General features: G+C 36.3%; 1 protein-coding gene and 1 long non-coding RNA gene across 4 annotated transcripts; one reads left to right on the forward strand and one right to left on the reverse strand.

Moving 5' to 3' along the window:
* Nucleotides 1-1,444: 1,444 nt before the first annotated feature.
* LOC104095001 (two-component response regulator ORR21) lies at nucleotides 1,445-8,588 on the forward strand. Its single transcript, XM_009601025.4, has 6 exons — nucleotides 1,445-1,919; nucleotides 4,456-4,608; nucleotides 4,680-5,078; nucleotides 5,171-5,247; nucleotides 5,645-6,835; nucleotides 8,255-8,588. The coding sequence occupies exons 1-5, from the start codon at nucleotides 1,775-1,777 to the stop codon at nucleotides 6,833-6,835; spliced, it is 1,965 nt and encodes a 654-aa protein (XP_009599320.1). The 5' UTR covers nucleotides 1,445-1,774; the 3' UTR covers nucleotides 8,255-8,588.
* A 1,493-nt stretch (nucleotides 8,589-10,081) lies between these two features.
* LOC104094999 (uncharacterized) lies at nucleotides 10,082-15,114 on the reverse strand. Of its 3 annotated transcripts, XR_011415316.1 has the most exons (8): nucleotides 13,042-15,113; nucleotides 12,214-12,496; nucleotides 11,828-12,048; nucleotides 11,181-11,275; nucleotides 10,899-10,983; nucleotides 10,735-10,791; nucleotides 10,387-10,514; nucleotides 10,082-10,294 (listed from the first exon to the last, which is right to left on the reverse strand). It is a non-coding gene; the product is annotated as an uncharacterized lncRNA (long non-coding RNA). The 3 variants fall into 3 exon arrangements; XR_011415317.1 differs by having other exon boundaries at nucleotides 10,082-10,514; nucleotides 11,828-11,921; nucleotides 13,042-15,114; XR_011415315.1 differs by having other exon boundaries at nucleotides 10,082-10,514; nucleotides 13,042-15,112.
* Between the last annotated feature and the right edge of the window lie 635 nt (nucleotides 15,115-15,749).

A 15,749-nucleotide genomic window follows, 5' to 3' on the forward strand; every position in this document is an offset into this window, starting at 1 on the left:
TTTTCTCTATTTAATGTGTACGTTTATCTCCTAGCACTGACAAGGGTCAAAAATACCCTTCTATTAATATTTTTGGTCTATTTTTATCCTAATATTATAAAATACGTGGCCGCCACATGGCATGTCACCTCACTAACCCAACCATTTTACACCCTTCCCCACTTCTTCCACCACCTCCCTACTTCATCCAAAATGAATATGCCATCTGAATCCAAATATAACTAACAACAATTAAAACAAAAAAGAATGCACCAAACCCAATCGAATTTTTCACAATTTACCAACCACTGGAAATATCAAGCTTTGAACCACCCAAAATCCGCAGAATATAAATTAAAACTAAAAATAGTTGAATCAAAGAGAAAACAAATTAAACATATACATCGATCACTCTATAAATGTAAATAAAAAGAGACCTTTTTATTAGAATGATTCATTAGACAAATGCCCACGTTTGTTTTGTAATTTTCAGCTGGATTTTCCATGGATAGGGAGGGCTATAACTGTACTGAAGCAAAATAAGCAATTTTGTAGCAAAACCTTCTTTACTCAGCTTATTTCATTTTGGTTGATAGGGATAAATGCCGTAGCTCCTTAGAGGTCTTATTTATGGTACATACATAGATAAAGATGGCAATTCATTGCTTAAAGGTTGAAGTAAAGATCGGTTCTTCAATTAACTGCCATAAACTGAACTACTAAAATGGTGGCGATTGGGTGAAGACGGAGATTTTGTGGAAGAAGTGGGTAGGCTGGGATAGTGAAGTGGCAATGCCACGTGCCGTCCAACTCAACCAAATGTCAAGCCACGTGGGAATAGTTCATGTCGGAGGATTCTAACTAAGGGGTATTTTTGCACCAGTTTTATAACCGAAAGGGTAAAAATAGACTAAAAGTATAACGGAGTTTATATGTGATACTTTCTCATAGCAGATGAGTATTTTTGATTCTTGTCCATTTTTAAGGGTATTTTTACACCAGTTTTTTTAATCTTGTATAACCACGCACTTACCTAAATAATAGGTAATATATATATATATATACACACACTAACATATCTTATTATAAGATTATATATTTATATTTTAAGAAGCTTATTTGTAGATATTCACTGAGTGACCTGATAGTGTAAAAAAATTTTGTATAATGACCTTGTCAGCTTGCGACCTACGGGTTCACGTGAACCCAATAGTTTTTGCCCAAACAGTGTAAATATGTTTCAAATATTTACTAAATATTTATAAATATTTGAATATGAACCCAATTACTATTAAAAATTTATTTGAGGTTGTTACAGGAACCCATAACTATTAAATTCTAGATGCGCCTCTGGACCTAGTACATGACTTAAACTTTTTTTTCTCTCTATTTATTTTTTAGAAAAATCTTTTCCATTTTAATTTTCTGTATAATAATAAAAGCAAAAACAATAAAAAAGAAAAGAAAAAAGTCTTGTGCAGTTTCCTTTCTGCGTGTCTCTCGCGATACACTTATCCTTCCCTATGACTTCCTTCCTCTTTCACCCACCCCCCTCCCCATTAAAACCCCCACCCCAACCCCAAACCCCAGCTGCCCTTCTTCTTCTTCACATTTCTCAATAATTAAAACCTAATTTCACCTTCCCTTACTCTCTGTACAATTATACCTCAGCTCCGCTCTGGATCTAACCCTTTTTCTTCACAAGTGGATCACTTATCAAATGGTAGCAGTTCAGTGGCAATTCTGTAATTTAGCTGTTCTGTGAAGGTGGGTTTTGTCATTTTGTTGGTTTTCAATGGCAAGTATGAGTGGCGACGGTGCCACGTGTAAGTCGGAAGCTACAGATAAGTTTCCAGTAGGGTTAAGAGTTCTTGTGGTTGATGACGACATCGTTTGCCTCAGAATTCTTGAGCAAATGCTTCGCAAATGCAAGTATTCTGGTGTGTTCCCTCAAATCCCCCTTCATTTCAATTGTGGGTTCGTTTATTTGTAATTTCTTTTATTTTACGCATGAAGTTATTGTGTGCATGTTAACGTTAGGAGGTCATCTTTACCTGTTGTAGCAGGTAAACTATCTTATTCTCAAGATTACTAATCTCACATTTTAGGGTGGCTTATCAGTAGATATTTGTTGGCTGGCCTAATAGAGTAAAAGGTCCTTACACCGACGGTGTGTATAACTTAATGCAATATTTGGTTGGTTACATAAGAAAAAGATAATCTTGGCAAAACATTGTATCATTTGGTTGGCGGTTTTTAACTTAGTACAAGCATATTTTGTGAGTGAATCTATGTATTATTCACGAGATAGAATGTGGAACAAAAATACCTAGTGGAATAGTCGAAGCGCATCCAAGCTGGTCTAGTTACCACCATGGTAAAAAAAAAAGAGGATGTGGAATAAGAATACTTGTATTAGCAAACATGGATAAGACCAGTGTTTTAAAAGGCGTGGGTGTAAGGCCGAGACGTTTTACATATGTCTCAGCGAGGCGTAAGCCCCGAGGCACGCGGCGTAAGCCCCATAGGTATTTAATTTTTAATATTTTATAAAATAATATAATGACAGTAAATATTTATAAACAGGTAAAATTGCATAAAAATTGAAGAAAACTATAAATATGTGAAATATATATATATGCTCCATCCCCACAAAAAAACTAATCAAAACAATCTATTGTTCGCTACTTACAAGCACAAGTAATTTGAGTCTAAAAGAATAAAGTTTTATATACGGAGGAACAAAAAGTATGATTAACCTGCAATTTGAACATTGAACTTGCTGCTATGAAGGAGAATGTAGTTCTCTTTGTATTTGTAAAAAAAATTAAATATTCGTTGTTTTTGGGGATATTAGCAGACTAGCAGACAAGATAAAAAATTGGGAAAGACCCTGAATTAGGGTTTCAATCAATAAAAAAGGTCTTGACTTTTAAATTTAAACCTTTTGAGTTCCTTTTTAAACCTTTTGAGTAATTACCAAACTGACTTTTGAGAATTTGGGTATTATATGAAGGACTTATTCAACAAATTTTGTTTTAATTTGAAAAAGTCTCTGGAGCTTACTCCTCACTAAAAAAACGCGTCTCGAACGCCCGGGCGTACGCCCCAAATTGTTGGGCATACGCCTCTTGAAACTTTCGCTCCACACCATCGCCCCGGGGCTCGCCCCGAAAACGCCTTTTAAAACAGTGGATAAGTCTTAAGTATCTAAAGGCAAAAATGCCCTTAAAGCAGGGAATCCTTGCATAACATTCCATGCATTATTGTTCACCATATAATAATGCATTACCATTCACTTCATAATGATTTTTACATTATTGACCCCACGACTTTGGTTCAATGATAAGGACTCAATGCCTGAAGTATGAGTTAGGAGCACGCCACAAGGTCGAATTATGTCACTGACTGAAGCTTGGGATATAAGTGGGAGCAGGTATAGGGTTGGGACTCCCTTGAACTTAGGAACTACGTGCATAACTGGGGTTGGATCAGCTAACTCACAATGGACTTCTTGGTTGTAGAAAATATTCCTGCATTATTACTCGTTGTATAACTTATCCCTATATTATAATTTTTATATAACTAGTAAGTGAACCAAACGACCCATTAGTGCTAAGAGGATTACTCATTGCTGAACTTCTTTTATGTTGGACAATCTAACATACTCTCCTCCTTTATCCGAGCTTGTGACTGGGCCTACAGGCCATGCTTTTTTACTAATTGATTTTATTATTTTATATGTTCCAAAATTTAGTTGTGAATTCATGAGCAGATGCTTTCAAGTCCATCATTTCAGTTGTGAGTTTTTTTCCTTCTTATTTTCTCTCTTTTCGGACCATGAAGTTTTCGCCTTCACTTGAACTAAAGTTACTTTCGAGTTCAGCTAGTTTTAGACTTTTGGCATTCGTGACGTCGTTATCTATACATTATATGTTTCTAAGTTTCAATCAATCAATCAACTGTCCTAATCCCAAACAATATTGGGGTCTGCTATATGAATGCTCCTAATGATTACACTTCAATGGGGGCTCAATTCATTCAAATTGTTAATAGCAATCATGAAAGATTGGTTATTTTTATGTACTGCCTCCATTAAAATTTACTGCTCGTTAGGTACTAATTTTTTTTTTTGGGGGTGTTGGGCGCACGGGGGGGGGGGGGGGGGTGTTGCCTTGACTTGAACTCGCTCTTTGATCAGGTGAGTTTGATTTTTCCCTGGTGTTACTAGAACAAAGAGAAGTGGGAGGTAGAAGATTGCGCTTCTTCCCTACTCTCTTAATACGATATCCTTGTTTTCTTTAGTGGCATTTACTCTTCCTACCTTACTGAAATTCATGGACTAAATGGCAGAATTATGTAGAGCCATGACAGCTGCAGCTTTGGATTTGTTATATCATCTTATTGATTATAAAAATAAAATCTAATTTTGCACCTTTCATCTAATACATTGACTCTTTTTTTAATTGCTTGCAGTTACCACTTGTACCCAAGCTACGGTGGCATTAAACCTATTACGGGAAAGGAGGGGGTCTTTTGATGTTGTACTGAGTGATGTTCATATGCCTGATATGGATGGTTTTAAACTTCTTGAGCTTGTTGGGTTGGAGATGGACCTTCCAGTAATAAGTAAGTGATGCTTCTCCTGCTGTGGCAACGCGATGCTTCATCTGTAAACTAAACATTTTGTTGTTCTACAGTGATGTCAGGTGACGGAAGAACCAACCTCGTCATGAGAGGAGTTCAACATGGGGCTTGTGATTATTTGATTAAGCCTATACGTGACGAGGAGCTAAAGAATATCTGGCAGCATGTTGTTAGGAAAAAATGTAGCTTCAGTAAAGAGCCTGAATATTCTGGTAGCTTGGATGATAATGATCGGCATAAACGAGGAAATGATGATTCTGAATGTGCTTCTTCTGTAATTGAAGGAGCAGATGGAGTGCTAAAACCACAGAAAAAGAAAAGAGATGCAAAAGAAGAAGATGAAACGGAAATGGAAAATGATGACCCAACTACTGCAAAAAAGCCACGTGTAGTCTGGTCAGTGGAGCTTCATCAGCAATTTGTTAGTGCCGTCAACCAACTTGGGATTGATAGTATGAACTTCGACTATTTGACTTTTTCAGTTAGCTCAGGTCATATTCTTTCTTATTTATGTTTTTAATTTGCTTCCCTTCTTCCTTTGCAGAGGCTGTACCTAAGAGAATCCTTGAACTGATGAATGTTCCTGGTTTGACAAGAGAAAATGTGGCAAGCCATCTGCAGGTTCGAATCTCTATGCATGTTATAGGTTGTCAATGTACCCCTTTTTTCACCTAATGCAAGTGTTCTGGTTGCCTTTTCAGGAAAATCAGGTAAAGATGCTAGATACTTGGAACTAAAAGGCCCATATCTTCCTAATTCACCAAGACGAATCTACATCATGTAGCTTTTGTGTTTTATCACCCATAAACCTAAATATGAAGTATCGTGTCCTCAAATAGTGTTTGTTTTAGTCACCCATAAACCTTGTGTCATAGTCCTTTCAAGTCCTTGTGGGCATGTCATGGTGCTGTGTGATCAATTATCTGTGTTAGGACGCATGCTGTTTTTGACTTTCTGGTGATCGATGTCTTGTTTGAACTGTAGAATGTTGTAACTCTTTCTGTTGACAAATATGCAGAAATTTAGGCTGTATTTGAAGAGGCTAAGTGGAGTAGCTCAGCAACAGGGTGGCTTCCCCAGTACCTACTGTGGGCCAATAGAACAGAATCCAAAACTTGGTTCACTAGGGAGATTTGACATTCAAGCACTGGCAGCCTCTGGTCAAATTCCTCCTGAAACTTTGACAGCTCTTCATGCCGAGCTTTTAGGTCGATCGACTGGTAACCTGGTTTTACCATCAGTAGAGCAGCCGGATCTCCTACAAGCATCCCTGCAGCAAGCAAAGTGCATACCTGTTGATCATGTTGTGGCCTATGGTCAGCCTCTGATGAAATGCCCTCCCAGCATTTCTAATCCTAAACTTCTTTCTCAACCTATGATGTCTGCTGAGGATGTTCATTCAGGATTTGGATCCTGGCGAGCAAAAAATATATGTATGGTTCCGAGCAGCAATCTCACTGGGCTAGCTGCTCCAGACAGCAACATGTTAATGGCAATGATGCAACATCAGCAACAATGGCAAAAGCAGCAGCAGCTGGAACAGCAACAGAAACAATCTGGTCTTTCTGAGGCCAACCATTCAATTAATGTGAAACCTTCTTGCCTTGTATTGCCTTATCAATCGCCAGATAATTTCCAAGTGGGAGATAGTTCTGGCTCCATCAGCCAGGCCTGCAGTCTGAGTAAATCTTCAATAATTGATTATAGCGTTCTCTCGCCACAGTCAAATAATTCATCAGGTGTGGTGCAAGTGTTAGACAGGGAACTCAAACCAGCATGTGGCTTAAACAGGCTCTCCACTGCAGCTTCTTTCTCTCCTTCAGTCTCATCATGCTCTGTTCATGCTGACAATAGTGTTGGTCTGCAGCTTCATAACTCTAGCTTGGCATTTGGTGCTTCTAAACAACTGCCAGGCTTTGTTACTAACCATCTGGGGTTTCCAGTTTCATGTAATAGTAAATCAAGCCAGATTCTTGACCAGGGACCTACGAGAAATTCTGGAGTTGGTAAAGCTGCCTCCATTCCCAGTCGTTTTGCTGTAGACGAGTCTGATTCGCCAATGTGCAATTTCAGTACTGCAAAAGTTTATACTGAGGACACTAAAGTTAAGCAGGAGGCTAACATGAATATCATGGAAAATGCTAAAGTTGGACCAGCTCTTTTTCAAAACTTTCCATCTGGTGATCTTATGAGTGTCTTCAGCGACTAGGTAAAACTACACCTTCTATCACCTTTATTTATAGTTTGTCTTTAATGTCAAAAGATGAATGGTTATCACATAAAAGGCTTTATTTTAGTTTCTTTTTGATAAGGAATTAAAAATCATATCCACTTTACTGTTGCCTTCTCCAAAAAATAAATGAAGAATCATATTGACTTGTCAGTTTATACTATGATTGTGCAAACAAAAGGGTAACCCAGTGGGATAACAGTATCTCATTGCCTAATGCTCCATTTGTCCTCTTTTATATGTCAAACGGGTTCCTTTTTTGCTGCAATATTTTCATGCACTTAAAAGTAACTCCATTGTTAAAAATAAAGTAATTCCATTGTTAAAAATCAGATTGTCTTGTCAGTTTATATTATGAATGTATAAACTAGAGGATAACCCTTGCTTTAGTGTGATAACAGTTCTCGCTGTCTAAGTGCTCCATTTGTCCTCTTTTATATGTCACTATTACTATTTGCTGGTAAAACTGATTTCTTTTTCGCATCAATATTTTGATACACTTAAAAGTTATTTCATTATTAAGAATTTTGATTTATGGGTAATATCTATTTAGCTTTTTTGATATTAAGTCTTATTTAAAGGAATTAAGCAATCGAAGTTAGATTTCACAGTTAAACTTAGGTCTTTAGCCCTTGTACTACTTATCCCCCCCACCCCACCCAAAAAGGAAAAAAAGGAAGAGAGAAAGAGATGCTTTTGCTCTTGTACTTCAGACTGCGTCACTCATTTTGGATAGAGGGGGTGTCAATTTGTGCCAGGCCAATTTTGTTGTCCAACTATCAGCTGTAACTGGGTCTTGGTCCTTCGTGTTGAACAAACTATTTGTTTTGCTTTGATAGGATGCTTATGCACTAACTTTATTTATGAGTCACTCGCTATTAACCAATTGGTCTTCGTAGGTTTTCTCTCTTCTCTCCCCTTCAAGCCCCACCCCCTCACCCAAAAGAAAAGAAAAAATACAACTCATTGAACATGATTTGAGAAATAAGTAGTTATCTGTGGATTGCTTCAGATTTACCTTGCCATTATCCCATTTTCTCATATTTATGATATGCGCATTGATCCCCTCATACATATTGAGCAACCTTCCCAATTTACGATAATACACTTGGTCATAGGGATGACTTTACTGCCTCCTTTTGAAATGTCTCACATACTTCCATATTTTAGTTTTCATGGTCATTGTGGTTATGCATGTCGTCCACTAGAGGATGGTAGAAGTTGACATTTCACTGTTAGGAGCTTTCAAGCCACGTTTTGGCCTCAATCCCTCTGGAATAAGATCGTTGAGTATTGTGATGATGATGATTATTATGTACTATGGTTTTGGATCTCGTATGCGCACGTGCTTATATTATAACGTTGGCAAATAGCTAATTTTAGTTTGATGTTCTGCAGGTTTGCCATTTGTCGGGGAAGGTCTCAAGTTCCCCATGAATCATAACATTTAGTTCTGCCAGTAAATGTCTGCAAGATCTTATATTTATTTTACAGTTTCACCTATAGTGCCGAAATCCATTAATTGCAATGCCCTTGATTGCAGAAATGTAGGTAAAGGCTATTTGCCTGTGTATTTATCAATCTAATATTTTAGGAAATGAATGTGAATGCAGTGCAATATTTTGGAAAAGTTGCATGTATTCTTCTGCAACATTTTTCCCTTTCCACTACTTATTAGGAATAAATTTGTGTTAAGAATTTCAACAGACTAAAAGTATCCCCTTGATTGTAACGCCCCTTTGTCATTGTGCAGTTGTTCAACATTAGTCTTGTAATTTTGGTAGTTAAGCTTTTGCAGATAACTAAAACGTCCATTATAAAAATGAAATGCATGCATTATTACCTTTGCTGTAAGTGGGCATAGGAGACTATTTTCTTTGAAATTTATTACAGAATGCTGAATACTATCGATAGAGCTTTACATTTGCTGCAACGTGATAGCTGAATTGCAATCATTTATAAACTACCTACTATCATTTCCAATATGGCTCCAAGTAGCGGAAACTTGGTTTTTGTGTTGATAGCCATAAGAATAAAAATATTGTCTCGTAAGTATGTTGTACCAAAGTAATAATGATTTTTTTCTTTAATACGAAAATGTATCACATATGGTCAATTAACATGCACTTTACACATTGTGAAAGAGAGGCGAAACTAGTTGTCTTGATTATAATACAAAGTGGCTCCGTACTTTTGAGTCGTTAGCACATTCTGATAACGTGTGCTATACCTTATAAAGATTATTGGTAAATAAAATACTTCACTTACCAAAACAAAAAATGAGAGAACCATTTTTTTTGGTTAATAAACTATAATCTCTTTATTATAACACGATAAAGCAATTGCTATGGTAATCAAGAAATATAGACAAGCGAAAAGTAAGAAAAAAAGAGAGAGATATTGGCATTGACAATGTCCTAGCTTGCACAGAATTAAGGAGACTCCTAATCCTAAAGAAAAACACCTGAGCTTGGACGATTTAACTGAATATCTTTTAGAAAATTGAAGGCATTTGGGTATTGGGCATATATTCTGAGAAAAAAACCATTTGACCCGGAGTTACTTCATCAAACTTTGATTCAAAGCTTTTCTTGGCATAGAAAGTTTCAGCAACTTGTATATAGTACTATTTAAATCTATAATGAAGTACTATATTGCAGTATGCAAGTTTACCATCTCAAGAAATTTCAAGATTAAATTCAGACATTCTACTAGTGCTGTGATTTGATTTGGATTCATCAAGGCTTAAAGTCTCTCAGTGACCAAACAAACCAGAAAGTTAAACTTATCCATCCATCTAATTGAATAAAGGTTAAGGACAGGACCAAAAAGGAGTAAAGGGTAAAATATGGTCTTCAAATTAATAAGAGCAAAATGAGAAAGAGATACTCCATAACATAACAATCCCACCATAAATGTGTACATAATAACTACTATTTTAACAATAGAATACAATAAAGTTATGCTTGTTTGGATGGTTGTTACCTATTGTATGAATCGTATTGTTATTTTAAATATAATGTTTGTTTTGTTTGTTACTTAAATTTTATTGTATCGTATCATTAAATCCGTCGTTACGTAACGACGAAGAGTACCACTTTATAGAACGACCGATTTGATGTAGTCGCGTTGTTACCTTATGTTTTTCCCCTCATCTTGCCTTTCCTTATTATTAAATAATCTTATTTTATCCTTTACCCTACCTTTTTATATAATGCCCCTTGCTCAACAATAACCCTTGCTTCCACTGCAAATATTTTTACATCCAAAAAAGTAGATTCAGAATTAAGTAAACAAGTCCATCATTCACTAACTAAAGTAAAAAAGACGCTTCAAGTATCTTTCAATTTGCAATCCATTAAATTAAGAATTCAACCACTAAATCTCATCGTGAAACTGTTCATAAACAAGAGAAGACAAAGAAAAATAATAGCAAGCCTGAAAGCAGAAGCATAGAAAAAAAGATAATGATCAGCTGCTACGAACAACATTCATCCTTTACGACTGCATAAATAGCCAATAGGAAATACCTGTTGGAAAAGATCCTCTTCACTTTCATAGGGAGACCATTGTACTATAATTTTCGAATTTCTTTTCCAATCATCAGCTGAAGATTGAATAGACATTTTCAACTTTCTTCTCCCTTCACAAAATCAATCTGCACATTGCCAAATATAAAAATCATGTTAAATAATTTAATGAGGCATTCCTACAACTAAATACAGAACCAGCTATAAAAACTATCTTTATTGAAATGCTAAACCAACATTTTGAATATGAAAATTTAAAGTGTCAATCAAATAATTCTAAATAAGTTCGCGTAATCCAATAAATCAACAAGAAGAAACCAGGAAGTCATAGCACAGGAACAACAATACCTCATTTCCTTGTGCTCCTTAAAAATGTATATGACGAAACTCTAACACTGTGTTGTGCTACAGAAACAAAAAGAATATCTTACTTCTAATATTGCAATGCTAATCGCTAGAAACAGGACAATATGAGAAACTAGCAAGAATAATTATGAGGGCCATAAAAATACCTTCTTCCCTCTCTTCTTTCGCAACGCGAAAATAAAATCACATCTGCCCCGAGTCTCATGCGACTTGTTTTCAAACCATTTCCATCTAGCAACACATTACAAAGTTATAAGTCAGTTGTTCCATACTAAAATATAGTTGTACAGTTTCCATGCGTGAAATCGTAGCAAGCCTGAAATGGTATCAGTTGGTGACTGCCAAAGTTTTGAATATTTGGATGTATAGCATGTACTGGGGTCATTGGGTGGATCAAATTAAGAAGATACATAAAATATTTAACATACAGAGAAACGACATGTTTGGAAAGCCAATAGTTCCTCATAGAGAGCCAGCAAATCAACTCAAAGCCTCTGTACTATCTTCAAGAAAGATTATTGATCTGATAAGAGGACAAGTGCATGTTAGTGAAGTAAGAAACTTCCTACTGTCTCCTTTTGTTGTAGAAAACAAATGAATTAAATTACTAGGTTGCTACTATTATAAGATGAGAAACAAAGATCAGAAGTACATCTCACAAAGATATGAACTATTAGGGCTGTGGCATACTGCATCACATATTAACTCAGAAATCGTGTATGTCCGTCTTACTGTATTGTGTGTGTGTGTGTGTGTGCACGTGTACATCTTGTCAGTGTGCGTACGATAACATCATATAATTAAAAAAACTGCGTGTTCATCATTATAGAAATATTTGCATTTCATCCAAAGAAAAGATATGTGAGATTTGCATTCATAATTTTTTAATTTATTCTGCATGCCACATTATGAAAGTGCTAGGAAACCAGTAGTATCTTTTGAAGTTTGAACAGGGACCACGGATCGCAAGGAAAATCTAGATTTGATTCGACCCTCTAGAGATTTTCTAATGATTCAGTCAGGATTAGATTAATTGGCGTCCTTATAATCACATAATCCAAGCCAATATGCATACCTCATAACCACCAAGGAGCCAAGACCAATATCTTTTGGTTCAGTGCTTCCACAAATTCATCCCACGTTCTTTCAACCTTAAGGCAAGCATCTCGCTTTTGTTTTCCACCAGCAAATAGATTTTATTGGACAGAGGCGAGGATATCTTTTACTTATTCGACTAGATTAGCAACAAAAAAAAAAAACAGTTTTGGCTGCATTGTAGTGTCGAACAGCTCTTACCTGGGAAAGTTATTGCAAAGCATAAGTAAATATATAGCATCAAATTCGGTATCCAATAATAACAAATTTAACAACAAAAAACGAATTATTTCTATTCTCTCGTCCTATTTGACTTTCCTAAACGACTGACAAATAGAAAGAAAGGGCAGAAACTACAATTCCTACCTGGTTGAGTGCAAGGCCGTTTTGTCCAAGTTCAATCATCTTAAGAGGAATTCCCCCTTCACTCTACCAGTGAAAATATTTCCAGCCAGGTAAGAGTTCTCTCTTAAGTCCGCCTCAACAAGAATACCTGATTCATTCAAGTTTTTAACCACGCAACACAAGCATCAAAGATCCGTTTAATGTCGGCATCCTTTGAAGGGAACATGAGTAACAGTTACTTGACTTGCTGCTATTATACGAGGTATGACCAGCCCTTTATTATCCCCGTGATCACTAAACCAATCTGTCACCACACCAGAAAAGAAGCGAGAATTAGCTTGAACGCCAAAGTAGAAAACTACAAGGCCAGTTTATAAATAGCTACATATTCCTATTCTTTCTGGTCGTATAGGTGGCCCAAGAGTTCTGCAAGACTGTAGACTTCTCTCCATTCTCATTTTCAAAATTTATCTCAAACATTTTTGCAAAATTCTGGCCTAAACAATGTGAAATAGCACCACGGATAGTTGGATGACACAACCAGTATTAGGAATAAAAGCCTACCAACAAAGTCAATAATGGTATACAGCTAGAAACATCAAGAATGTTCAGAGAAAACACTGTTAACAACTGCCAACCCATGTGCATGACCGAAGCAGTCTTGGATACCTCAACTGACTCGGATGCAAACAGCTAATTCTCACAAAAGCCCCTCAACTGGGATGTGCTCGGCAAATAATGCAACAAGATTAGAAAAAAACCATTGCTACAAGAAGATGCACAATCCAGGAAACAAACAACTAATACTTTTTAATGATATTAAAGTGGGTGGCTAAAAATGAAATTAACCTCGCAGTACTTCTCCCGCTGCTGTAATAACTATCCGGGAACCTGAACCCCTGCACTTTTTATTACATATCACTCCAACTTCGACCAGAAGTCTTATGGATGTTCTTTTCGATCAACAGCCTCCGAACTAAAGCAGATCTTTCCCAATCTTCGGAAGTGGCAAATATGTTTGATAATTGCACGAAGGCACCTGAATTCTGAGGATCAAGCTCTATAATACATTGGGCCACCAGCTCTCCTAGTATTTTATTACCATGAGCAACACATCCTCTCAAAATGGATAACCACATGCTTGAATCTGCCTCAAATGGCATCTTTTCAATTAGGTTTACTGCTTCTTCAAGACATCCTGTTCGTGCATAAAGATCTACCATACAGGAGTAATGTTCAATCCCTGGATCAATGTAGTAATCATTATTCATTGAATAAAACCACCTTTTCTCTCTTCCAGTAGACCACAATGATCACAGGCAGACACGACTCCAATAAATGTGATATTTGTTGGCAAAACACCTGCACTTCTCATCTCGTGGAATAGATTCAATGCTTCACTTCCATAACCATTTGTAGCATAACCCATCAACATAGAATTCCATGAAACCTCGTCGGCTTTTATCATTTGGTCAAAGAGCTTCCTGGCATCAGTAACATAACCACACTTGCAGTAAAGATCAATTAAAGAGGTAAGAAATTATTTTATCACACTCAATGCCGATGATAACAGCTCTTGCAAAAATCTGTTCACCAAGTTCAACTGATGTAATGCTTGCACAGGCATTGATCACACTTGAAAAACTAAATTTGTCCATCCTAAAAAGCATCCTATTCATCCTGCAGAAAAGATCCAGTAGGATATATGTTCATTTTCTTAGCATTTACAGCAATGGGAAAATTGAGATATCCTGCAAAGTTTTTCAATCCTAACGTTGCAGGTCATTCCCTCTATTCAAAAAGTGGTAAGAATTCAAAATACTAGGATGAAAAAATACTGAAAAATCTCTACATAAATGTATAGCACCAAAGAAAAGTTAAAAAAAAAAATTGAACAATCAAGTCCTCCTAAGATGCCTCTTTTTTAAGCTTTCAATTTGACATACTACAAAAGTGTGACATGTTTCATGTCTGGTCATTTCCCTTGGCCTCTCTTTCCTGTTTCATATCTGTGGTTCATTTGGCAATCTCCTGTGCACAGTTAAAGATTATCCAAGATCATTATGTCAGTGATATAGAGCTAATGGAGTACCATTTGAAATAGAATAAAATAAGGTTTCATTCATAAGATTAGCTCGTCCTAGACAAAACTAATAACTATTCACCCTTTTTGTGATTAAAGAACTGAAAAAGAAAGTTCCTGTTGGAGAATATTGAAGTAGGTTATGGATGTGTCCGTCCCAACCATCAGATTCAACACCTAAAGCTTCACAAAAATCTTAGAATGGATCTTGCAGCAAAATGCATCCTTCATGCTTACAAGTGTCAAAATATTAAATTACAAATTGCTTCACACAGCTTGTACAACCCTTTCTAAAACTGTTAAAAGCAGAAGACAAAACTAATACTTAAACTTGTCGAACAAGTGCCTAAAGTATATTATGAACTAGAGCAGAAGAGGAAAAAATCTGTGTTCGAGAAGAGCATAAAAAGAACTAAATATTTGGGACGACTCAAGGCTATGGTGAACAATTTAAGGGTTGTAATGAGCTTAAGCAGTGTGCATAATCGAAGCATTTAAGTTTTAACCAAAGAGGAAGAAGGAAAACCCGTTGAAGCGTGCAATCATTGTAAATAAAGACTCTTCGGATGGTAACTGTAGCGATAGGCAAATAACATGCAAATAGCTTGCCAAGAACAGTAGTTCCAGAACAATAAATGCCAAAACAATATCATGATTTGCCGAAACAAGGGTCAGTGCTCGATTGAACTTAACCAAATGAATGAGATGGCATTCTGGGACACGAAGGAAGAAGCCTAGATTTAGTGCCTAGGTCTATATAAATTTCAGTGACTCCGACGACGAATTGGAAGGCGTATGCGATGGTGATTCAAAATAGGTTGAAGGCTTTTGGAATGATAGTGATTTCAAATCTATATATTAATATAATGCAAGGCCATAGGCAAGCTGATGTGGCATTCTCTTACGCCAAGTTTTTTGCTTTTTTGTATCTTTTAAATAACGTAGATCTACTAAAAAATTCAATAGTCACCTCTTTTAAAAAGTTATTACATCATCTTTTTCCGTCTATTAATTACGGCTACCGTTACATACCGTAACTTATGGAAAACGCACATTCAAATCTCCTGAAAATCTTAATTTCTCTGCACTTTGTGCCCTTCTGCTTCTTCTTACGCCCAAACAGCAATCGACCATAGTCAAAGACCAAACTTGCCAAGAACGAAGGTTAAGACGGGTGCATATACTGCATTCTAAAACTCCCAACTGCAAAAGCCGTTTGACACTAACTTTGCATACACTAAATACAAACTCTTACGAGACACTTACAAAGGAAACCCTTTCATACTTATATTTTTTTTATATTACGGGGCAATCGTTCCGTCACTCTATGATTTTCATGCCATGCAGTGAACAACAACCTCTTAATTAAAGTTTTTAGTGATGTTTCCTTTCTTCTTTGGGCACTTTCTTCGAAAGAAAAAAATAAAAAAATCTTCCACTCAATATCATTGAATATTTTGTAACTGGAAAATAC

The sequence above is a fragment of the Nicotiana tomentosiformis genome, chromosome 4 (assembly GCF_000390325.3).
Source record: "Nicotiana tomentosiformis chromosome 4, ASM39032v3, whole genome shotgun sequence".
Taxonomy (NCBI): domain Eukaryota; kingdom Viridiplantae; phylum Streptophyta; class Magnoliopsida; order Solanales; family Solanaceae; genus Nicotiana; species Nicotiana tomentosiformis.

What these genes read in the sequence shown, in the direction of transcription:
- LOC104095001 (XM_009601025.4), top strand. Translation starts at nt 1,775, where the DNA reads ATGGCAAGTATGAGTGGCGACGGTGCCACGTGTAAGTCGGAAGCTACA. An exon ending in GATGGACCTTCCAGTAATAA is followed by an intron (nt 4,609 to 4,679) that starts GTAAGTGATGCT and finishes GTTGTTCTACAG; the next exon opens with TGATGTCAGGTGACGGAAGA. An exon ending in ATGTGGCAAGCCATCTGCAG is followed by an intron (nt 5,248 to 5,644) that starts GTTCGAATCTCT and finishes ACAAATATGCAG; the next exon opens with AAATTTAGGCTGTATTTGAA.